General features: G+C 46.1%; 1 protein-coding gene across 1 annotated transcript in view; it reads right to left on the bottom strand.

The window, feature by feature from the left end:
* The window catches only part of SMAD7 (SMAD family member 7), a gene marked incomplete at its 5' end in the record, with an annotated part of 111,652 nt that extends 86,979 nt beyond the window's left edge, over positions 1 to 24,673 (bottom strand). Inside the window, 2 exons of the mRNA XM_079994974.1 lie at positions 16,283 to 16,373; positions 24,233 to 24,673. Coding sequence (XP_079851100.1) covers positions 16,283 to 16,322 — 40 coding nt within the window. The remainder of the gene's footprint in view (positions 1 to 16,282; positions 16,374 to 24,232) is intronic.
* Positions 24,674 to 26,190: the final 1,517 nt, after the last annotated feature.

Genomic DNA, 26,190 nt, shown 5'->3' with positions numbered 1-26,190 from the left:
AGTTGGCTCTAATAAAAGGGGGGGGGGACCCCAGCTACGGAGAATGTTGGTGTGTTTTTCCTAACCAATGGCACAGCTATGTGTGGCTATTTCTGCATCTGGTCGCAATGGCAACTGGAAGGAGTTTTATGTGTGGGCTAAAACCGCAAAAGGCAGGAGGAGAGGGGGTGAACATGATCCAACAACTGCCTCCACCACAGGTTGGCAGCTAGCCAAAGCAGCCCTAAGGTTCAAGGGAGCACCAGCCTTCTATCTCTTTAACCACATTCATAGAGCGCTCAAAGCGGTGTACAAAGCGCACCACCGGCAGAGCCTGCCTCGTGCGTAAAAGCCGTGGAGCAGAGAGAGTGGAGAAGCCATTGCACCGCGGTTGCCTATCGCAGCCCTCGGGCACACTTCCCGCCGCTTCAAGCGTCGTTGTCTCCCTCCTCGAATATGGGGAGCCTCGGCCTGACCCACAGAACCGTCCCGGGCAATCCCTGCCACCTCCTCCTTCCTGGCACAGCGCGCCCCCGGCTGCGCGCCCTCCGTCCCCACCAGCCCTTTGGCTGCGGCGCCGCCTTGGCTCACGCGGGCGCTCTGGTTGCGCGAGCTGCCGGGTTGGCTGCGGCGTGGCCTCGCCGCCTTGGGCGGGCACTCCGGAGCGGCGCGCACTCGGTGACCCGACTCCGCAATTGCTCGGCTGGAGCCAGGGCAGGGGGAGGGATTCCCCGAGCCGGGCTGGGCAGGGCTGGATGTCCCCGGGCGGCGCAAGAGCAACAGCAGCAGCCAGGCAGCCAGCCAGCCAGGGAGGCGGTGACCCCGCGGAGAAGCACCCGGCTCTCCGCCCTCGCCCTGTCCTTTGCGCTCCCTCCCCGCCCCGCGTTGCTCCATTGCCGGCGGTCCCTGTGATGATGACTCAGGCGGGGGCTGTGCAATGCCAGCCCGGCAGTCGCCGCCGCCGCCGCTCGGGCGAGGAATGGCTTAGCCCTGGGGGCGGGCGAGGCAGCCAGGCAGCCGGGGCCACGCCAGGCCAAGGGCGCACGGCAGCGCGCAGCAGCAAGGAGGCGCGCGGCTCCTGCCCCTGCTGCTGGAGTCCCGGGGGCGGCCCAAGCGGGCAGGCGCCGCCCGGCCCCCGATTGTTCGCAGCCGGTTCCGCCTGGCGCCGCGGCGGGCCCTCCAGCCCAGCGGGAGGCGGAGGCAGCTAGAGAGCCGGGCCGGGCCAGGGGGGGTGGGGGGAAGCGCCGGGTTCCTTCCTGGGCCGGTGGGCGGCCTGCCTGACGCGCGGCCCCTCGAGCTACAGCAGGGCGAAGGGAAAGCAGGAGAAGCCTGCCTCGCACGCAGAGACTTCAACTTGGCTTTGCGCTGCGGAGGGAGAACACGATGATATTCAGCTTGCTTCTGAGATACCGCCCCCCCCCCGCCCCGTAAATTTAGCTGTCATGGAATAACAGGAGGGGTCCTTCTGTAGATCAGGAAATGGATACATAGATAGGAAACGGAGAGAAGGAATAAGTGGAGATTCGTATTCGGATCTGCACCTTTTGTTCTGTTCATAAATTATCTAGATTTAAGGGTGAGTGGCGGCAGCGGCGTAGCCTGGGTTGTCAGCACCCGGGGCAAGGCAAGTAATTTGTGCCCCTAACCCCTAACCTGCTGCCGCTGCCAGCTTCTTTTTGCTGCTGCCTGGGCTGGGGTATTTACGGTAAGGTAGAGCGGGTGGCGCTGTGGGTTAAAGCCTCAGCGCCTAGGACTTGCCGATCGAAAGGTCGGCGGTTCGAATCCCTGCGGCGGGGTGCGCTCCCGCTGCTCGGTCCCAGCGCCTGCCAACCTAGCAGTTCGAAAGCACCTCCGGGTGCAAGTAGATAAATAGGGACCGCTTACCAGCGGGAAGGTAAACGGTGTTTCCGTGTGCGGCTCTGGCTCGCCAGAGCAGCGATGTCACCCTGGCCACGTGACCCGGAAGTGTCTCCGGACAGCGCTGGCCCCTGGCCTCTTAAGTGAGATGGGCGCACAACCCCAGAGTCTGTCAAGACTGGCCCGTACGGGCAGGGGTACCTTTACCTTTACCTTTACCTAGCCGCGGCGGCAGGTCCGTGTCAGGTGATCTGAGGTGAGTTGCCGCTGGCGCTGCCGCCCAAACGACGCCGCTTGCCCGGAGGAGGAGGAGGGCAGAGAGGCGAGGAAAATGCAACATGGCCCAGCAGCGGCGGCGGGGGGCTGTGAGGAGGGGCTGCCTGGCGCGCCCTCCGTGGCCCTGACGCGCGGGGACCGCGGCGAGCGCTGAGAGCCACTGCCTGCCGGACGCCTTCAGCACAGACGCGCGCACAGCTCGTCGGTTCCGCGAGACATGGGGCTCTGCTACAGCCTGCGCCCGAGGCTCTTCGGTGACTCCGGAGGTGGCGAGCGCGCCCCCCCCAGATGTTGCGCCCGGTGCAGCCGGCCCCCCTGCACCCCCCACGCTACGCCACTGAGTGGCGGAGGTGGGCAGGTTTGCTGATGCTGCTAAACTCTTCAGGGTAGTTAGGACTAAAAGAGGGATCTGGAAGTGCTCCGAGAGGATCTCTCCAAATCGAGTGAATGGGTGGTAAGGTAGGAATGCAATTCAGCGTGGACACGTGTGAAGTGAACCACCTGGGGTCACCTCCCCCCAAACAACCTACCTAATTTCACAGATTCACTCCTGGGGGCTGACCTTATGGGTCATAAAATCACAGAACTGTAGTTGGAAGAGACCTTGAGGATCATCCAAGCCTATATATTTGAAGGAGGATCTCCACTCCCATCATTCAAGAAACCACAGATTTGTCGTTTCTAAAATGAAGAACTACAGTACTTATCCCATGGTTCCTCTATTGTAAGGGTGTGCAAACTTTTTTCAAAGAGGGCCAGATTTGATGAAGTGAACATGCTTAGGGCTGACCAAAGGGCCGACCAAAGTTGTTGACCTTTTTAAAGGATCGAAGTTGTTGAGCTTTTTCTTGGATTTTACCCCCAGGAAATCAACTGCCACAGGGGCCGGATTAAACAGACCGGCAGGCCGGATTAGCCCCCCAAAACGGACTTTGGACATGCCTGCTCTACTGCAAGGGCATTCATTATTATTTGTGGTCATGACGGTTTTGGGGTGATTTATACATGGACAATACTGTTTGGCCCACAACAGTTTTGGGGTGGGCATACGGCTTCATTTCCAATCAGTGCATGTTCTGTAACTTCCTGCTGAAATTATTTAACTTTTTACACCGCAAATATTGGGAGGGAGGGTTTCCCCACTTTGATCGCTCTGTAGTGTTGGAGTGCCCCTGCAGACAGCAGCAGTGCCAAGAGTGTTGGGGTCCCTTCTGCCTTTGGAAAGGAGCTGTATCGGCTCCCACCCACCCAAGAAACCCCAGTACTTCCTCTAGGGTCCCTTGCACCCTTGGCAAGGAGCTGTATCAGCGTGTTCCTTCCTCCCTGCCAAAAAGCAACTTATCTCACATTTGATCTTGCTGCGATATAGATAGTGGTGGCATACAATTGGTGCCAAAGAAAGATAGAACTTTTTTTATGTATGCAACAACAGCAGCAAGAATACTCACCGCGAAGTATTGGTAGAAACAAGATTTACCCACTCTGGAAGAATGGCAGATGAAGGTGATAGACTATATGGGACTAGCAGAAATGACCGGCAGAATCCGAGACCAGGGAAAAGAGTCGGCGGAAGAAGATTGGAAGAAATTTAAAGACTATTTGCAGCGGCATTAATGGACATTAGAGGGATGTTGGACAGAAATTAAGTGGTTACCAGCTGTAATGTAAAGGTTGAGCAATAAGTTATAATAAGTTATAATAAGGATTTGCTGAGTTAAGAATTTGAACTGGAATACAAAAGGGGGAGGTGAGAGGAGGTCTGGGAAACAAGTTAATGGAAATAAGTAATGGAAACTATATTTGTTTTAACTGTTTTTTAATTTTGTATTTTTGTCACTTTTTGTATATTTTTGTTTTTTTTTGTATTAATTTGGAAACTCTAATAAATATTTATAAAAAAAAAAGATAGCGGCGGCATATGCATCATACACCCCATAGTCTCGAGCAGTCTACCTTGCCACTTCTCACACTGCTCAGCTCCCAGCTTGTCTAATCTCACAACTATACACGGATAGCTGGAGACACATTTCCTGGGCAACTGCGCTCCCAGCGGAGGCTGGTTTCACCAATCCCTTAGGTACGCCTCTGGCATTGGGGAAGCATCACAAAACAACTAACAAAGCAGAATGGTGTGTGGATGCTTCAGTATAGATCCTCCACGGATGCGCTATGGCAAGTTGCAGAATACACCCGTTAAAAAAAAAAACAACCCACCAGGGCCAAAGAAGTGGATACAGTCGTACCTCAGGTTACATACGCTTCAGGTTAAATACGCTTCAGGTTACACACTCCACTAACCCAGAGACAGTGCTTCAGGTTAAGAACTTTGCTTCATGATAAGAACAGAAATCGGGCTCCGGCAGCACGGCAGCAGCAGGAGGCCCCATTAGCTAAGGTGGTGCTTCAGGTTAAGAACAGTTTCAGGTTAAGAACAGACCTCTGGAACGAATTAAATACTTAACCTGAGGTACCACTGTATTGTTGAGCTTTTATTTTGGGAATTTCCCAAGTTACCTCTCCACACTGCTTCAAACATTATGGATTTCTGAAACTGACAGTACTTTGGTGTAGGAAGAAGTATGAAAACACTCATGTGTAGATTCAGAGAAACAGGCCTATGTGACCATCACATGTGAGTGCCTCCTCTGTACAGGGGGAAATAAAAAATTGATTGAGATTTTACCTCACAGGGTTGTTGTCATGGTAAAATGGGGAGGGGGAGAACCATGTATGCCACTTTGAGCTCCTTGGACAAAAGATGGAATATAAATGTAATAATAACTGAAAAGAGCAAGTTCTCAAGTCTTTTATCTAGCTTTGGTGTTTTTTGTTTTTCCCCCACTTGCTGATTTGCTTTGTGACTGCTTTATCTAGCTTTGCATTTGATTGCATTGTTCGTATTTCGATATATGCTGATGGTGCAGGATGCATAAATTAATAAATAATCCAGACATGGCAACCAGAAGAGGGAATGAACGATTGCATTGCGGATGACTCCACGAATGAAGAAATGTCCCGGGTTCTGTTAAAATGCAGACTTGCGACTCAGTGTGCAACCTCTGAGGCAGGGGCAGCAGCTGTGGCTCAGCTTCCTTGCGCCAGACATGTCTCGTATCGGCATCTCGGTTTCAGTTCCTGATTAGTAAAATGAGATCAGCAGCAGCCCTGAAAAAAATTGATCATCATATTGACCTACCTACGTTTACGCGGATGTCGCAAGGGGTGTCGTGTCGTATCTGAGAGGTGCTTTGCATACTTAATGGTTCCATGTAAATATTAAGAATTTGTATGATGTGCGGAGATTAGGCAGGGCAGGGCAAAGCAAAGGAAAGCCTCTTTGCCTAAAGGAAAGATATGTAACCGTCTGATCCAGATATTGGAACAAATCATAAAAGGCTTTGCATGCACTCCTTTAACCGTGTAGTTGTTATTTCCGATTGATGTAGAATTTGGGACATTTTTGGAAGGATGGTGACCACAGTCCTAACCCCCCTTCCCTGGAAGCCCCATTGAGTTCAATGAAACTAACAACTTCTGAGTCGATAGGGTAGCGTTGTTAAGGAGGCTTTTTTTTCTGACCAGGACTGGGACTACTGGAATTAGGACTCCCAAGAAAACAGAGAGGGGCCAAAGGGCCCTTTCATTTTCTGAGCTTGTGTAAATACACCACTCAAATATTGTTCCCTGTGGAAATGAGGACTAGAAACTTTTATTAAAGCAGATGCTGAAGGAGATCACTCTACGAAATTTTATGCTGAATTATCATTGCTCTCTGTTTTGAATTGTTGCAGAGTGTATTTTTAACATGGTATCTTGTTATGCTTCTTGCAGTGTAAGCCTCCTACGGATTATTTGCAGGTGGACAGCAGCATAAATAGTAAATAGGTGCACCCTACTCTGTAGGACGTGGGTGGTGCTGTGGGTTAAACCTAGGACTTGCCAATCAGAAAGTTGGCAGTTCGAATCCTCACGACGGGGTGAGCTCCTGTTGCTTGGTCCCAGCTCCTGCCAACCTAGCAGTTTGAAAGCACCTCAAAGTGCAAGTAGATAAATAGGTACCACTCCGGCGGGAAGGTAAATGGTGTTCTAAATTAACAACTGTGGAATCCGCTCAGAATCAAGTCCTTTAGGCTGCAGAACTTGCTTAGGAGTAAAAGCAACACTGTTATGTACTGAGCTGAATCCTAGAACAATAGGATCCAGAATGCAGCAATATGATTGGTCCGCAGGAGCTACCCAATCCAGCTCCAAGTGGAAGTGAATCAGCGACATGATTGGCCTACAGGGGCAGCCAATCAGGCTCCTGGATAAAGTGAACCAGCAACCTGATTGGCCTACAGGAGCAGCCTGGAATTAGCCAATCACGCGGAGCCCATTGTGTAAATAATGTATATATTGCTAGAGGTTTTGAGGAAAGTTTCACTCATTGCTACTACGAGCTGAATAAAGAGCATGAAATTCACACTTGACTCTGAGTATATTTCAAACACTGAACTCAGTGGAGTTGAGTGTACTCTAAGTACACATCGTATAGCGTTGCTTTGTTGATCTCAAAACCACTGACAGTGCTAGCATCTTGTATAGGGGATAGTCTTGGATCAGGGACCTGGTACTTTCAATGGGGCTTGCATTATAGAATGAGCCGTTGAAAATTGATGGGGCTCAAACCCTCAGTGAGTTAGGGGCTCAAACCCCATGGGGCTCAAACCCTCAGTGAGTTAGGGGCTCAAACCCCATAGTGGGTGCAACAGTCAAGGCGAAAAAGGGAAGTGAGGTGCAGATGGGGCTCGTCAACCTTGGGACGGGAGCCCATCTAGGAAAAGGAAAACTCTGATCCTAAGCCTCTGCTGCCTTGCAGGATATCTTCGGGAGAAGGAAAGGCGAAGGAGTAAACCCCACACAAGTCCAGAGTGGAGTCCCTAAGATAGTTGGATGGTGCCTTATATGCCTCCTTCCGGCAACTCTTGCATCCCAGCTGGTGCCAAACACATTCTCTGCTTCCCATTGGACCACATCAGCAAGGCTGAGAGGGGGGTCTTGTTGTCTGGGCAGCTCAGGACCTGCAGACACACTGCCCAGGCTTGCGCCCCTGGGAGGCCACTTCGGTGCTGCTAACGCGGTGGTTTGACTTCACCACTGGAGGCGCATTCCACTGTCTCTTGAGACAGACAGATGCCAACATTTCACGGTTGGGAGCCGACTTAAATCAGATGCAACTGCTGATGTGAAAAGTTATGTCACAGTAAACCTGTCTGTCTGTGGGATGCCAAAAGCCTCTTCCTTGTGTTTGTTTTTGCAGCAGCTGCTCTTTGAGAATGAATTGGTACCTTTCAACAGCTGCACGGAGTGGCAACAATTCAGCACACGCACCTGCCCCCTTTCACTTCTGTTCAGTCCTGGTGAAGGAATGGGTTTCTGTGTAGTAAGTTTAAAACTGACTCAACCCCCCCCCCTTTTGTTCTTTCAAAAGAGAGCACTTTTAAATGCGTAAAACTTGAGCTGTTGAGCAAAAACATAAACAAGCTCTCTCCTTTATCAGTCACGGCAAGGGATGGCCTTGACTTTTCAGGGAAACAAAGAAAACACGTCAGAACTTTATCTTATGTGCTGACCACAAAATACGCGCAAGACTGATGTCTGGGGAAAACGCCAAAAGCGTGTTCCTGGAGATGGTGACCTCGTCCCAGATAAGAGTAGGAAGAGGAAGATCCTTTTATGGTCAGAAGTACAGGAAGGAAGATCCTTTTATGGTTGAGAGTACCAGAGCAGGAACATATGTGATGTCAACCTGCGTACGTAGGCCAACGTGGTTGGGCTCCTAGGGGAGGAGGGAGAGGGTGCCTGGAGGATATATAAACTGCATGAAACCTGTCATTTCTTTGGACTTGCTGTGGACTTGATCACGCAAGTGCCTTCTGCTATCCGGAGAGCAGAATAAACTCTTTCTTTGAACCAACTCGGTGTCATTTGACTTCCTTCCTCCTGTCCCGGAGCAAAGCAGACCCAATCGGTGAACTCCAATAAGGCTACACTGGAAAAGTCATCCCCTGTCCAGCTCTGCATGTTGTGCATCCATTTCAGAATAAAGCCTCTGTCCATAAAAATGAATGAATGAATGAATGAATGAATGAATGAATGAATGAAAGCCACAACAAGCCAACAATGAATGAATGCCACAACAAGCCAATGCACACCACCAGACTTGAGCGTTTGGTCGAAGTGAGTGATCTGTGCAGTTCTGAAAACATGTGTTTGCTCCACCAGGTGCCTGGCTAAGAACTGAGTCCACATTGCCTAAGATTCCACTCAGGTTGTGTACACATTACCATTTATCGTGGCTCCAGCGAGCTCATGCTGATGGTGTTTGAAATCAAGTACACACGATGTTAATCCCAATTCATATGTATCCTGTATTTCCTTGAGAAATAGTGCTGTCTGATGCGTTTCCCCTCAAATCAGCTCCCATCCGGTTTGAAAATGTAAGCCGCCGTAAGTTGAGGTGTGTACGTTTTGAAGATCAGTTGCACATGCTCAGATGACAGATCCCCTGAAGCAGAGTTGGGGAATGCAAGCACAAGTCAGGTAATGTGCATCGATTGACAAAATCCTCACCCCCTTGCTGACGTGTCCAGTAACATAGGACTTGAAACACAGCAGGGGGAAATAAGCTTGTTGCATTTTTAGCTGCTAATGCGTATGTACCATTAGTCTGGCAGATGGTGAGAGCAAATGCACTTGAGTTGCAAGCAAGGTGCATGGTGAATTAGCACGCAACCACTGTGGCCTGCGTCAAATCAGCACAATCCAGAAGCCACAACTCATAACAATTGTGCACCGTCAAATCAGCACAATCCAGAAACCACAACTCATAACAATTGTGCACCGTTTACGCCGTCTACTAACCCGTTTTCAAGCTGAATTCAAAGTCCTGGTTTTGACCTTCATAGCCATAAGCAGCCTGGGCTCAGAGGGTATCAAGGATCTCTTCCTGTTGAGATCTACTGTTGATACCTACTCAGGGTACGAGCAACACAACAGGGCCTTTTTTGTTCGGGTGTCAAGAATGTCAAACGTTCTCCTAAGGGTCTCGCCTCTGGCCTATCCATGCACACATTCCAGCAGAGAACTAAGACATTTTCACTGTCATTTTGGGGGTGCTCCGTTTTAATGATGACACCTGCTACTTTAAATGTGGTTGTAGAATATTTAATTTCTAATATTGTTTAATTTCTAACAAGTTTAATTTCTAACATTGTCCATTTGTGCCTTTTGTTTTACTTGCTTCCTTTTTTAAAAAAAAGATTTTTTGTTTGCCACTGGAAAAGGCAGGATTTAAGTACTTGAAATAAATATGTAAATTCACATTTCTGGGTTTCGGTGAATTTACAAACTTACAGGGAGAACAAATTTACCTGTGCTGGCCTCAAGCCAGAAAAGGCTACTTGGTTAACACCCTTACGCTTGCAAAAAGGAGTTATTGGATCATTAACAGCCATAAGCAGACGGGATGTAAGCGCAAGGAAGCACATTACGGCATTTCTTCACATTGCACAAGCTTGTCATGTCACAAAGATTTTCACCTCCCCTTCCACCCCCACCTGAGAAATTAAGATTCTCAGACAATGTGAAAACTCCTAATGAATTTCTTGTTAATGAATGGAGGTGCTGAAATCATGACAATAAAAGGCATGCAGTGTATCAGTCACCGATGGTGCATTTATAAAACAGGAGTGAGGAGTTTGTGGGGAGATAAAAAGCACATCTGCTATGTGCTAATTAATCAAGCTGATTAAGACTCAATTTGCAGGGTATCTAGGCAGAGCACCGGCTCCTGAAAACCAGCTTCTGTGCAACTAGCCTCTTAAGTGCAGCAATCTCATAAAAGCACCAATCAATGCGTCTGTGTGCGTGCACATGTGTGTGTGTGTCTGGTGCGGGGTATTTGACAACATTATCTGCCAGGCCGTGGTCCTATGGAGGTGTGAGGTTGGAATGGGGGAAAAAATTAAACTGCTATTGGGAGTGGGAGACTAAAGATGAAATGGTAAAGGCGGCAATGATTAAATGGGCTACCTTATTAAGGAAAAATTACAGAAGACAATGTATTGGTGGTACTTGACACCCAGCAAACTGGTGAAAATGTACAGAAAAGGGTCAAATCTATGCTGGAAGTGCCACACGGTAGAGGAAACCCTATTCTGTATGTGGTGGTCATGTAAATATACTAGTGAATACTGGGAGATGACGATTCATACAAAATTAGAAAAGATCCTTAAGATCACATTTACCAAAAGGCCCGAGGCATTTCTGTTAAGGATAATAAGTGATGGTATTCCGAAAGATGCACCCAATCTCTTTTTTTAAATGCGACTGCCGCAGCTAGAATAGTATATGCAAAAAACACACAACAACAACAAAGGAAAGAAAAAGATGTACCCATGAAAGAAATGTGACAGAATAAATTGATAGAATACACAGAATTAGTAACTATGACCGTGAAACTAAGAAATAAGAATGAGTCACGGATAAGAGACGAGTAGAAGTGCTTTTAAGAGTATCTTAGAAGGTATAATAGTCAATTTAACCTACAAGTAGGAATGAACACATGAGCAGCAGATAACATTAAATAAAAGATGATTTGAGACGAAAATGGGTGGAATAATAGATTATAAAGCCGACAAAAGACTATATAGAATGCCATGGGGAGATGGACTGGGAAGTCCGAGGATAAGAAATAATGATGAATGCTGTATGATGTATATGTAAGTTGTAAAAATGCATAAACAAAATAATAAAAAAGGAAAAGAAATATGTGACCCACAACAAGCAGTCATTGCTGCTCCAAGCAGCCCACAAGGCTGACCATTTGCTAAGGCTTACCAAGTAAGATTACCAAGATCGGCTGAATCTGATTTTCTGACCTGGCTGCGTCTCATGTTATGCAACAGCGAGAGGCTCTCAGTTTGAGCAGAGATGGGCGCTGGGAAGGTCATACACAGCGTACATAGCCTCCGATCTAGCCAAGCCAAGTGCAAAGGGAGACCACGGCCCAGAAGGCTTGTTTCTGGGGAGGTTATTCTACAATGCATAAAAGACGGCTTGCTCTACCTGATCAGTTCTTTCGATATCGAACGAGCCCCTTTCAACATGCTCACATGCGCCTCTTCTATTCTGAAGAACTACTCTCTGTGAGTGCGTGGAATAGTGGCTGATATAGGTGCCTCCCCCCCCCCCACATCGGTGGAGACGGTTCATAGGAGGGCACGCCATCTTGCAATATGCCGTGACCCCACTCCAGCCATTTTGTATTATGGCACAACAACAGCAACAACAACTTATTATTTGTACCACGCCCATCTGGCTGGGGCTCCCCAGCCACTCTGGGCAGCTTCCAACAGAGATTAAAAATACATTAAAGCATCAGTCATTAAAAACTTCCCTAAACAGGGCTGCCTTCAGATGTCTTCTAAACGTCAGGTAGTTGTTTATCTCCTTGACATCTGATGGGAGGGCATTCCACAGGGCAGGTGCCACTACCGAGAAGGCCCTCTGCCTGGTTCCCTGTAACTTGGCTTGTCGCAGTGAGGGAACCACCAGAAAGCCCTCGGAGCTGGACCTCAGTGTCCGAGCAGAACGATGGGAGTGGAGACGCTCCTTCAGGTATACTGGGCCAAGGCTGTTTAGGGCTTTAAAGGTCAACACCAACACTTTGAATTGTGCTCGGAAACGCACTGGGAGCCAATATAGGTCTTTCAAGACCGGTGTTATGTGGTCCCGGCGGCCACTCCCAGTCACTAGTCTAGCTGCCGCATTCTGGATTAGTTGTAGTTTCCGGGTCACCTTCAAAGGTAGCCCCACGTAGAGCGCATTGCAGTAGTCCAAGCGGGAGATAACTAGAGCATGCACCACACTGGCGAGACAGACACGGCAAGCGTTTAGTGACCGGCACCCACCGGCTTTCTCCAAATTCCCAAATGTGCACACCGGCCCAAAAAGATTGCTGACCCTCAGCTGTGCCATCACAAAGGGCATTGGATGTGCTCTGACTTTGTAGGAGGCCCTGCTGGGCCGGAAAGAGAAACAGCCAACTGAAGGCATCTTGTCTGGAGGCCCATAACAAATGTGGCGTGGAGCCTGGCCACAGGGAGATGGGAGTTTGTTTGTTTGTTGCACCATGTTGATAACATGTAAATTGGGCCTCTTATTCACACTCAGACACACACACACACACACACACACACACACACACACACACCAGAGTGCCCTTGCTGTGCAGTCCAGCAAGCCTCTCGTCTTGAGCCAGCATTTGTAAAACGATATTTCTATATTTACTTAAACATCTATTTAAAGAGGAATCCTTCATAATTACTCACCCACAGATAGATGACACTGTTTTGGCTGTGTTTATTTAGTTTCTATTAGCGATTGGCAAAAAGTCTACTGTGGCTTTAAAGCAGCTCTAGATGAATGACCCCTTGATCATAAAATAAGGTACACTGCCTTTTTCTTTTTTTTTTCTTTTTAGTCCTTGTGGGAAACGGATGGCAGAAAGACATATATCAATGTCTCCTCCTATCGTTTCCAGATAAAAATACAAAAATCCAATAAATTCTAATGGGACTGGCTTAAGAGGCAAATTCTCAGAAGGACACAGTGGTATTTTAAGTATCCTAACGCTTTGGGGGTCATACCAGACTGCAGAGAGACAATATGCAGAAGTTCAATTAAGTGATCTTAAATATACACCCTTAGTTTAACGCCCAGGCCCCATTTCTGACACAGTGGGTTACCACCACAAGTATTGTTTACATCTGTTCAAAGTATGCATACAGGACCAGTCACCATGACAGCTATTAGCAGAAGCTATAACTAGCCTGACTTTCATTTTGTTGGGCGATTTTTTTTTATTAAAAAAAGAAAGAAATGAATTTGGTGGGATTTGGACAGGGCAAATACGCAAACTTTGCATTACCTAAATGTCTTTCTAGGAGATTCATATTTATATATATTCTTTAAAAAAAATAATCTAATTGCAAATCCCATTTTATAACACTCCAAGGTTGCCTGTGTGGGATGCAACCCTATCGTTTGGATAATCTAACACTGTGGGCCAGACAGTTTAAACCTTCTGTTGTGAAGTTTGGCTCAATCAGGGTTGGCTAAACTATTATTTGACTACAATGCCCATCATCCCTGACCACTGGCCATGCGGGCTGAGGCTGATGGGAGTTGGGAGTCCTAACAACATCTCAAGGGCCACATGTTCCCCACCCCTGGGTTCAATCCACTGGAGAGGGTGGTTCAAGTGTATGATTAATAAAACAAAATAAAAAAACTCCTAAGGTTAAGACCAGGCATGCGGGTGGCACTGTGGGTTAAACCACAGAGCCTAGGACTTGCCAATCAGAAGGTCGGCGGTTCGAATCCCCGTGATGGGGTGAGCTCCCATTGCTTGGCCCCTGCTCCTGCCAACCTAGCAGTTCGAAAGCACGTGCAAGTAGATAAATAGGTACCGCTCCGGCGGTAAGGTAAACGGCGTTTTGGTCCGCTGCTCTGGTTCGCCAGAAGCGGCTTAGTCATGCTGGCCACATGACCCGGAAGCTGTACGCTGGCTCCCTCAGCCAATAAAGTGAGATGAGCGCTGCAACCCCAGAGTCGGCAATGACAGGACCTAATGGTCAGGGGTCCCTTTACCTTTACCTTTAAGGTTAAGACTTACTGGAATGTGTTAACTCGTACCACAGTCAGACTGGAGTTGTTTGTAGAATCTCTCCCCATAACACGAAATATAGTTTGGAACTATGACATAGCAGCTTAATTGGCTGAGCACTGGACCATTTAGATCAGTATTATCTGCTCTAGCTGCTACCCGAGAGATGGCAGGGAGTTAACACGCAGTCATCTGCAGGCAGACCACATGAGCCATCAGAGAGTTATGGCCAGACCTAAAAGGCTTGTCTTGTTCCCAAGTCAATTTACTGAGTAACGGCCGGGGGTTCGCTTAACAATTCGCCTAGGGTTCCTCGTGCACATGTGTCTTGTGGGAAAATGTTTCACAAAAGTACAGGCAGCTCCCCACTCCCCGGGTTACGTTCCGAGTCACTATGCGTGTTGGCGAAATTGTGCATAACTGAAACCCATCGAAAAATCCGGCAATCATCCGCACTATATTTAAAGCACTGTTGTAAGACTTTTTAAGAGCTATGGCTTCCCCCCAAATAATCCTGCAAGCTATAGTTGGTTCAAGGTCTCCTAACAATTCCCACCACTCTGATGAAAATACGGTTCTCAGGATTCTTGGGGGAAGTCGCGATTCGTGAAGTGGTATATAATACAGTGGTGCCTCACAAGACGAAAAGAATCCGTTCCGCGATTCTCTTCGTCTAGCGGTTTTTTCGTCTTGCAAAGCAAGCCCATTGACGGCTTAGCAGATTAGCGCTATTAGCGGCTTAGCGGCTTTTAGCGGCTTATCAGCTTAGCGGATAAGCGGATAAGCGGCTTAGCAGCTTAGAAAAAGGGGGGGAAAGGGGGAAAAAGTCAGAAAAACTCGCAAGACATTTCGTCTTGTGAAGCAAGCTCATAGGGAAATTCGTTTTGCGAAGCGCCTCCAAAACGGAAAACCCTTTCGTCTAGCGGGTTTTTCGTCTTGCGAGGCATTCGTCTTGCGGGACACCACTGTAGTGCTTTAAAGGCATAGTGTGGATGTGAGCTTCATTATTACAATCACCAGCAGAACATCACCCTCCGTGCATTTATCTCAGTATAGATTTCTTCTAGCCACTGACCTCTCTTGGCTTAGCTTCTCGACAGGCCACCTGTTTTCTTGTAGAAGAGCAAAAGAGGCTAATCCAAGGCTGCTTACACAGTAAACCCATTTGTAACATAAAAAATGTCGTCTCTCTCAGTCTGGAATGATCCATGCTCATCCTCAACATGCTAGATCATGCCACCCATAAGGGTAGATGTAGTAACTTCACAACATATCTGAAAACCCTTGCCTTCATTAAGTTATCCATGCATTTTCCTCCTGACTTGAGAAATGAAGAAGGAAGTGCCTATTACAGGTCTTGGTAGAGTGTCAATTGGACAGGTCTGGATAATCACCCTCCTGATGGCTGGCACCACATACATCTGTTCTCAAACTGCGGGATAGCACAGAATTAACCTGCAATGAGCTTTTATTTTCTGAATGATACGGGTTTCTCAAGAAGCAGCTTTTCAGGGGCAAATTTTTTTTGTAACAGATCTAAACTGTGAGTGGACTACGTAGGGGGGAAAACCCCAAACACTCTAGTCTCCATTGCTTATAGAATAAAATTTGAGTTGGCAGCCTATGTTCTTCTTTGGCATGTGGGAATATCCCTTTGACAACTGTGAAGCTGTTGTCAGCAGACTCTTGAAGTCCTGGAAGACCATCACAGTCAACGATGTCATATTTGCTATTGAAAGACCAGGTGTTAAGAGTGGGCACACTTCTGAGAACTGCCCTCCTGGCATCTGCCACATCCTCTTTGAATACCAGGGCCCAAAGGAAGCTTGCTCTCCCAACCGCCCCACAAATACTACTTCCAACAAGAAGGCCCAAAGCACTCCTGGGGCAAAATTAGAATAGCAAGAAGTAGCATCACACGTTTTTTATGTATGCTACTACAGCAGCAAGAATTCTTCTCGCAAAGTATTGGAAGACACAAGAACTACCTACTCTGGAAGAATGGCAGATGAAGGTGATTGAATATATGGGACTGGCAGAGATGACCGGCAGAATTCGTGACCAGGGGAAAGAGACAGCGGAAGAAGATTGGAAGAAATTCAAGATATATCTTAAAAATTATTGCAAAATTGAGGAGTGCTAGATGTCAGGGAATAAGAAATAGAGAATTGCAGCTGTAACTAATAAGTTAAAGAAAAAGGAATGTAATGAAAGTGAATTAAATAATTAATTATTGGAGAATTGCTAAAAAAAAAATGTTAAAAACTAAGGATGCAGTAAAAGGGAGGTATGGGGAAGTCGGAGAAACAAGGGGTATGAAAACAGGATTATGAAATTATACATGTTGTATATGTTTTTGTTTGTGTATGTGAATGTGTTGTTTGTTTTTATTTGTGTTGGAAAACCAATAAAAATTATTTTTTTAAAAAAGAAAAAGAAGTAGCATCACACTCAACTCACCTGATTTTCTGGAAGATGATGGCTGTGTGTTCCTGAGCATGGCTGTTGACTTAGAATCACTGGCAGCGGCAGCAACTGCAGCAGGTGTGTTCTGTGCAAAAGATTATATTTTAGTTTCTTCTTCTGTTGCTTTGAATGTATATTTTGTATTTTTAAAATTCTTTTTATTGAATGATTTTCATGGATAACAAAGGTACATAAAACATCTCTGTTTTCAGTTCAGAGTCCTATCCATAGGTTACATCTGGTATGGGACGTTGCTATCACAGGCATTGTGAGGTTGTGGGGGGAGAGTTTTATTTTGGGGTGTTTTATTTGATGATTTAATGTAGGCTGTAAACTTCTTTGATTTTTTTGTTCTTAAAAAATATAAAGTGTTATAGAAATGAAATGAAAAATAATGTTGCAAGGAGAAAAAGACAACAATGGCGCCAGCAGAAAGAAAGAACAAGCGTTTGCAGCGATTACGACTGCGTCCCTTCCCCAAAGGAGTCTACAAAACTGTAGCCATAAATCTGCGTTACCTAAATCTTGTGTCGTGGCTTGGTCTGCAACACGACACAGGGAACATGCAAACAACACAGATCTGCCACATCTGTGGCAACATGAAAGAGCGAAGAAAGTGAAGCAATAGCTATTTGAATGGGAAATGCTCCAGACGAAACAGCACCCTGGTAGTGTTATTCAAATAGATTAAGTAAGAATAGAAAAATAAGCAAGGCTTTAGCATGCAAAACACAGCCTTAATTCCTGCAACAGCCAGTGACAAACTGAGAGTCACCCGTAAATCACTGCAGAGTATCTTGTGAGATTCGATCTTGGGCCAAGATGTAAGGCAGCCAGGGCGTGCTCCTGAAATGGGACCAGCCCATTTGATATGGTTGCATTTATATATCAGTCATCGGTGGAGGGAGTGCAAAAGACTTGCAAAGAGGAAGGAGGGGAACCTCTGGGGCTTTTCTTTTCGCTTCTGAAGAGGGAACAGAATCCCAGGCCTTTCCTGTTATGCCCTGTGTTCTATACGCTAGTTGTGTTCTTAGGAAGTCAAGAGGCCACAGATTCTGTCCCGGCTGTAAATAAATCGGATTGCATTTTGGCAGGGCCCGTTTTAAATTTAAAAGGCACAGGGCTGAGGAGGAGGAGTGGTCCTTTTTGCTATAGAGATGTATCAAGGCCCCATCTGCCTGCGCCAACCTCTATATCCCATTCCCGTCATCACCCTCAGCCGCTTTGGGCTGCTGCTAAGACCCGGTATTTGCAACATGCGCCTCTCCTTCCAGTCTGCTGCTGGAACAGCGGCATGTTCTTGGAACAGAGCGGGGATAACGGAAGTTCCGTCCCCAAACAGCTTTGAATATGTCATCATTTGCCTCGAGCCCCTGCGCTTGGCACCGTATCACTTTCCAACTCAGATTCAGTAAGGCTTGATCACTTCCAAAGGGGACAATTAACAGTGACATCCCAGTGGCGTCTACTCAGAAGTAAGCTTCACTCAGGTCAACACGGACTGCTCCCATGTAAGTGCATGTAGGATTGCAGCCTGAACTGGTTTGCACCTATCTTGTACCCAAGCATCAGACCATCACAGCTTACGGATGCACAAACTGCCCATACGATCAGGTGATCAACCAGCTAATGGGCAGGGCCTTCTGGTTATCTCCCGCTTGGACTACGTGGGGCTACCTTTGAAGGTGACCCGGAAACTACAACTAATCCAGAACGCGGCAGCTAGACTGGTGACTGGGAGCGGCCGCCGAGACCCTTTAACACCAGTCTTGAAAGACCTACATTGGCTCCCAGTGCGTTTCCGAGCACAATTCAAAGTGTTGGTGCTGACCTTTAAAGCCCTAAACGGCCTCAGTCCAGTATATCTGAAGGAGCGTCTCCTCCCCTGTCGTTCTGCCCGGACACTGAGGTCCAGCTCCGAGGGCCTTCTGGCGGTTCCCTCACTGCGATAGGCCAAGTTACAAGGAACCAGGCAGAGGGCCTTCTTGGTAGTGGCGCCCACCCTGTGGAACGCCCTCCCATCAGATGTCAAAGCGATAAACAACTACCTGACATTCAGAAGACATCTGAAGTTAGCCCTGTTCAGGGAAGTTTTTAATATGTGACATTTTAGTGTACTTTTCATCTTTGTTGGAAGCCGCCCAGAGTGGCTGGGGAAACCCAGCCAGATGGGCGGGGTACAAATAATAAATTATTATTATTATTATTATTATTATTATTATTATTATTATTATTATTCAAAGCCCCTTTTGGGTCCTTGGTACAGAGGTCCCACGCTTAGCCCTAACAGAAGGCCACCGTACCCTGATAAAACATACTTGGTTCTTTAAGCCCTTTGAAAACCGATGTAGCAAATGGGGTTGGGGATGTAGGACGTCAGTCAAAATAGAATTTTAGAGAAAGCCTGTGCCATTTATGAGCCACGAAGCCAAATGGAATCCACTGGGGTCAGGCATGGATTCACTAGAGAATCCATAAACTGTATGGATTCACCATCAGGTTGAGTAACAGGAGTCACAAGCTGCACAGACCTGCGGCCTTTATGTCAGGTTTCCGTTTTCATTTTGGAACCATTCACCGTTAACTTTTTACGTACACACGCAAAATGCTTTTATGTGTACATGGGTAAAAGATATCGGGCAGTATCCAGTGTACTCGTTCTGCTGGGGCGTTGTTTCTTAGCCTTTTCTAACCCATGCCCCCTTTCAGCCAACAGAAAAATCCCATATTCTTCCCATACTTTTAACGTCAAATAATAAGTTTGGGATAATAATAAAAGTAAATCTAAGTATTTATATTCCAATATATATATGCAAATTTTCAAAAAAACACCACCCACATGAAATTTCAAAAAGGCGCCTTCAGTTATTATTAATGTGAGAATGGATGAGCCGTGCTTGCCACATCTCAGGTCACTTTCAACAGCCAGTCTGTCGCACCTTTGCTTTAATAGCCACAAGAGCAGAAACACCAGCTTTGCAATGCCATACAGATGGTATAATGATGAACAGAGCTGATGGAAAAAGAAGAGATCCCCCATCTGGGATGGCTATATGGGAAAAAGGCAATTCAACAAATATACAGCAGTTCATCAGCGGTTAATGGGAAAGTTTTTTCCCGAATGTAGAAAGCTTGCAAATTGCTTACGTAGTGGTTGATGAGATTCTGGCTCTCTCCAAACTGCTCTTTTTTTTGCAGGTGCATTCTGCAACATGTAACTGATGCAAAAAGTGATGGACTTACACCAGACCACCTGTCCAACATTCTGAATTATTAGTTGTGTGATGTTTCCACCGTGTCACCATATTATTGCTGTCTGCAGGGGCACTCTCAAAATACAGTGCAGCAGAAGCAGGAAAAAAATTACCTGGAACTGATGCACATAGAGACCTAAGAAGTTACAGGTTTTCAGCATTACTTCAGGGTAATACACTGATTGGAAATATGTTCAAATCAAAACTTCTGCAGTCTCGAACAGTGATGAAAGCAGGATCTCATATAACCGCCCCAATACCATCACGAGCACGAATCATCATAAACGCACAACAAAAAAAGGAAGTCTGCAAGGGTCCTGTGGTGTCGAGTCAGCTCAGTATAATGTATTGTCTCACACAGTTGTGTAGCAGTTAGAGAACACTCTGCTCTAACTTTCTTCTTTCAGTGATCACAAAATTACCCTGTCCGGCTGGAACATTTGATATCCACCATAGCAGATCACAGTGTTTGTACTTTTGTTGGTCCCACACAATGAAAGACACAAAATAGGTAACATGATATTTTTGCTAACAGAGATGAGGCTTGATAGTAGGTGAGAAAGGGTTGTGTAACTGTGTTCGTTTCTTTTGATATATTTTCTTCCCTCCGGCCTTCCCCCCTGGCCCGGGAAGAAAAGAAATAATTCTATACTTCTCTGTCTCTCTTTTTAATTTGGGGCCAAGGATTTAACAACTTGCGAGAGCACCAATTCAGAGACAACAATAATGTTACATTTCCTGGCACTGAAAAGAACCCCCTGCCTCTTATAAGTCACTTCGGGGTGGCCTGATGATGGAACTTCCATTGTATCTGTGAACACATCCAAAGTGAGAACGGCCAGTTCACAAAGAAGTTGGTGCGTCAGAAAGGAAAGATGTTTCTTCACAATGAAAATACTGCCATGTGGAATTTCAGAATACAGGCATCAGGGTCATGTAAAGAAATGGAGCCTTTAATTGAAGCTGCAACGCTTTCCAAGATACCCTTACATTTTAGGAGGGAAAAAGTGAGTCTTATAGAGCAAAAAATACAGTAGGTGTTTCAGCGGATTCTGCTGAAAGGTAAGCTTCCATGTTACCAGATGGAAGAAAAATTTACAGCTTTTGCCAGCCAAGTGACATCCACTTGCATTATATATTTTGGAAAGCTGTGTGTTTATTCGTTCATTTGGACACCTATTAAGATATCAAAACCAATTTTTTGGTGATGGTTGCTGAGATCAAGGAGCCATTTTCTGTCTGTGTTTGGATATAGCAGGACACCATTTTGAATCAAGATGGTGGTGGAATGAACCTGATCAAAACTGACCTTAGCTACTGATTTCAAAACTGCACTGATTTGTTGGTTTCTTGGAATTCCTGAGCAACTCTGGGGACAAGGCTTCCTGCACATAGACTGGCTACATATGTGTTCTAGTCATGACAAAGAGGTACAAATTCTAGATATTCCATTTGACTGTGCCCAAGAGCAATTAGCCATAGCAGAAACCCTGGACCTAATCTTGAGTGGTGTTCAGTACCTGCTGCAAGATGTAGGTGTTGTCATGACCATGGTGGTATTAAACTAAACATTTTGTTGTTTTTGTTGTTTAGTCGTTTAGTTGTGTCTGACTTCGTGACCCCATCGACCAGAGCACGCCAGGCACTCCTGTCTTCCACTGCCTCCTGCAGTTTGGTCCAACTCATGCTGGTAGCTTCAAGAACAATATCCAACCATCTCTCCTTGTGCCCTCCATCTTTCCCAACATCAGGGTCTTTTCCAGGGAGTCTTCTCTTCTCATGAGGTGGCCAAAGTATTGGAGTCTCAGCTTCACGATCTGTCCTTCCAGTGAGCACTCAGGGCTGATTTCCTTCAGAATGGATAGGCTGGATCTTCTTGCAGTCCATGGGACTCTCAAGAGTCTCCTCCAGCACCATAATTCAAAAGCATCCATTCTTCGGCGATCAGCCTTCTTTATGGTCCAGCTTTCACTTCCATACATCACTACTGGGAAAACCATACATGTAAACAAACGACCAATCACCAAGCAAACCCAACATGGCCATTTTTGACTTCAAAAGAGCAAACTTTCCCCAAATGAGGAGATTGGTAAAAATAAAGTTTCTTCTGTAGAGAAGAAGCCGGTCTTTCAGATATTTGGAGCCCAAGTCATTACGTGCTTTAAACACTAACATGAGCACTTTGAATTGGGCCTCAAAACGAACTGTTGCTCATCATTCTTCTGCAGGCATTTGGGCCAGTCCTTCTGATGGAAGCTGAGAGGGCCTCTGCAAGTGCTGCCATCAGAAGTGGCACCAAAATAGATAAATAGTGCAGGCCCAAAAGTAGCTTTAAGGGGAACTGATATCTGCATTGGATCTCATTTTCCTAAAAATAACGCCTTACTGATTACTGGGTTGCCCTCAGGGAACGGACACAAACAGAGCTCCCGCTTGTCGCCTTCCAAGAAATGTTTGTTTCTTTGTAGATGGGCAACAAAATCTTTGTGACACTGGAATGGTGCCTCGGATCATCTTACCCAAAGCCAGGATTTGGAAATTATATTTATGGCTAAACTCAAAGCTGCTCCAAAAAAACTCTTGAGCAAAACCAGCTAAAGAGGGAGAAGGCAAGTGTTAAGAATTATTAATGTTATTATTTTTACGTGTGTCAACAGACAAGACTTTAGATAAGCTAAGAACGCCCCTATAGACATCAAAAAGGTGATATGGAAAACTATAGTTAATTCACCCAGGAAGTCTTTGATTGTGGTATGCCATGAAAATAAGAGAGAAGGTGTGGTTTGAGCAGGCCTAGGTCACGTGTATATTGAACTCAAGGTAAGTTAATGTCTGAACGGGGTTAACAGCTAGGATAAACATAACCTTTGGCTCTTACTTGAGCCAAACAACACAAGCAGATCCCATACCCTCCAACTTATTGAGTACCAAAACTGGGAATGTGCATCTTTCCATCTGTGCTCCCAAATCACGTGACCCATGCAATATCATGGAGTCTGAAATATGTGCTGTTATTGGGACTGTGCTGTAAAATGATTGTTTGGGGATGCCACGTGAGATGATGCCCCCCCCCAGCGCATTTTTTCAGGGCAAGATCTCAGTGCGAAGTCATGCAATATCACAGCAGCCAAATGGGTTGCCATGCTCTTGCAGAGAAAAATGGGATGTCCCTTTTTTTCTGGGACACTTGTGGGGTATGAGATTCAGCATAACTACTTGGCATCTGAGGGCAGGTGCCAGGGTTCCTGCAGGATTCACCAATATGCTGACACTGATCCTTGGTACTCCAAGCTGGCTCTGTGAACTTCAATTTTAATTTCCCACGATGCCCTGGAGTGACACTACATTAGGCGCAATGGGGCATTATGAAAAACTAAAACTGGTAGTTGCCCCTTGGTGTGTTGCTGCCACCACCAACATGAGGAAAGTCTCGTGTGAGATCACCAGAGACCACTTTGCCCAGATGCCCCTCAAACATGGAGCTGACCCTGAAGACAAACTTTGCAAAAGTTGACTTACGAGTCAATTCAATTAAGAAATCACAAGCAAAGCAAAATAAAAATGAACCAGTGCCTACCCTTCAGCCTTAAAATATGGCTCTGTGAATGGTTATGCCTTTTTTTTTTAACGTCCATGTAGAAATGTGCTTTGATTGAATGCAGCTATTAAAATACCAGACCTGGTTTTATTGGCACTACTATCAACATGAGTTAAGGAAGTGGGAACTCTTCGTGTCAAGAGGCAACAAGGAAAAAAAAGACAAAAATGATTGTTGTAAGGAGTTCTAGATCAGGGTGGGCTGCCAGCCAGCTGCTGCTTCTTTTTTAGTGCTCTGACAAGTAAAACCACATTTTGTCAAAGAATCCAGCATAGGGACCCAGCAAATTCAGCAGAATCCAGAATTCCTGATCAGGCTACTGTAGGGTGGCCATACATCTGGAATTTCCTGGACATATCTGGAATACTGCAGTGTCCTGGCGGAAATCAGAAAAATGTCCAGGAAAATCTGGGCGCATGGCAACCCAGGTCGGCAGCGTTGTTTTTGCTGATTTTCCTTAAAGACAGCTCAAAAACATCAATTTTGTGTGTGTGTGATTTTGCCAAAAAAGCTCATCAACTTTTCTGTCCGGATTTTTGCTGCTCAGAATACGGCAACCCTAGGCTACTGAAAAAAGCCAACTGGCATTTACTTCGTTTTTATTTACTAGCAACGGCACACTTTTAAAAGGCCCTGCAGGAACACAGAAACACAGGAAGCTGCAATCAGACCGTTGGGCTCATCTAGCCCCATACGGTCTACACCAGGGGCCAGCAAACATTTCCAGCAGGGGACCGGTCCACTGTCCCTCAGACCTTGTGGGGGGCCGGACTATATATATATATTGGGGGGGGGGAATAAACGAATTCCTATGCCTTACAAATAACCCAGAGATGCATTTTAAATAAAAGCACACATTCTACTCATGTAAAAACACCAGGCAGGGCCTACAAATAACCCAGAGATGCATTTTAAATAAAAACACACATTCTACTCATGCAAATAATAATAATAATAATAATAATTCCCAGACCATCCACAGGCCAGATTTAGAAGGCAATTGGGCCGGATCCGGCCCCCGGGCCTTAGTTTGCCTATCCATGGTCTACCCTGACCGGCAGCAGCTCTCCAGGATTTGAGGCAAGACCGTACCTGGAGATGCTGGGGATTGAACCCGTGGCCTTCTGCTTGCAATCCTGTTGAGAACTAGGGACTTGGATCATCCAGCTTCTTTTCATGGGCACTCGAGGGTGCTGTCATGTCCGGGGCCCCAGTGAGGCGAAGACGAAAGCCTTCCTAAACTGCTCAGCAAAGATAGCGGGGCTGCAGGTGCCCAAACCAGCCAGAGACTCAGCCTAGGCCCAAACACGACCCCGGAGCAGAGTGAGGCAGCAGTCCAAGGTCCGTGGCACAGGCAAAGGGCACAACAAGCAAGGCAGGCCGGAGGCTTGTACTCGGGAACTAGGCCCAAGGGCCCTGAGGCCTAGGAATCGCCTTGCTCTATGTGCTGGCTTCTGAAACCGCAGCTGCAGGCAGTGAAGGAATATCAAGCCCTGCTTACTCACAAGTAGACCTCTTGGCCGAGGAGGCGCCTGTGTGGCTGGAGCCGCTCAGGAAATGCTGAGCTCAATGGACCGATGGCCTGACTAAGGTAAAGAAGAGGGAAGTGAGGGGCAGGTGGGGCCCGTCAATCTGGGAAGGTAGCTCATCCAGGAGAAAGAAAACTCTGGTCGTATACTTCCACTGCCTTGTGGGATTTCTTCAAGAAAAGCCTAAGGAGTAAACCCAGTGCTTTTTTTCCTAAAAAAAAAATATGTTTAGGGGTACTGTCATTCCGTCTGAGAATCAGGAAACACCGCAACAGGAAATGAGGCTGCCATCAGGGGTAGCAATGGAACTGACGATTCACCGTGCTAAAAAATAATAATTTTATTTTTTTTTATAATAATATTTATTAAATTTTTGTATAACCAATAAAAAACATACATAATAACAAAATATTTTCCATTATCCACATTTCATTCTCAACTTTGGACTTCCTCACATCTCTTGTTCCTGCTTTCTAAACATAGATTTTACCAGCAAATTATTAACTTAATTTAATTCATATAATATAATTTTCCAATATTTAATGTCTCAAATTTTGGGATTTAACATACTCTTATTGAAGCTTAATCATAAAATATTACTTATCCAAAATTTATCTTTTCATCTACCAATTAAATTTAAATTTATATTCTTTATAACTAGTTTGTTGGAGCCGTGTTTTTGCTAATCTTACATCTTTCTTAACATTCATACAATTTACAATATTTTTGTAGATAGTCCTTAAATTTCTTCCAGTCCTCCTCCACCAGTTCTTCTCCCAGGTCTTGGATTCTGCCAGTCATCTTAAAAAATAATAATTTTAATTTTAAAAATTTCTCCCATTAGATACACAAAATGTTTAGGGGTATGCATACCCCTGCGTCCCCCCCAGAAAAAAATCACTGAGTAAACCCTACACAAATCCAAAGTGGAGTCCCTAAGAGGGTTGAATGGCGGCTTGCACACCTTTTTCCAGCAACTCCTACAGCCAAGCTGGTGCCAAATGTATCGCTCTTTTCCTTTGGACCACATCAGCCAGGCTGGGGGTGTGTGAGTGTCTTGTCACATGCTGTCCGGGCTTGCGCCCTGGGGAGATTACTTTGGTGCTGCAAACACAACAGTTTGACTTTCACCTTCATAGTTGCACTCCACTCTCTCTTGAGACAGACGGATGCCAACATCAAAAATGTAATATCACTTAGGCCTGCTGTGATTGATAGTTCCTAACTTGAATGAAGAACAGCCCAAACCCAAGTCCAATAACAGTTCAAACATAAGCATAAGCACAATTTAAATCTGTAAGATTGTCTTCTGAGTAAATAGGGATCAGGTTGTTAACTGTTTTAGGAGTCTGTTTTGACTAGCAGCGATGGGAAGCTGTAGTTTGTGGCTTGGCACACCTGCTTGAGCTGTCTGGAGTCACCTGTATTTCAAGGCCACTCATTAATTCCTGCTGATTTGCTTGGGACTAACCGCTTTCTGGATCATGAAGGTTAATTTTGACGTATCTCAAAGGTGCCGTT

Source organism: Podarcis cretensis (genome assembly GCF_951804945.1).
Source record: "Podarcis cretensis genome assembly, chromosome: 11".
Lineage (NCBI taxonomy): Eukaryota > Metazoa > Chordata > Lepidosauria > Squamata > Lacertidae > Podarcis > Podarcis cretensis.
Note: the sequence above shows the minus strand (reverse complement) of the source record. Positions and strands in the feature narration are given on the sequence as shown.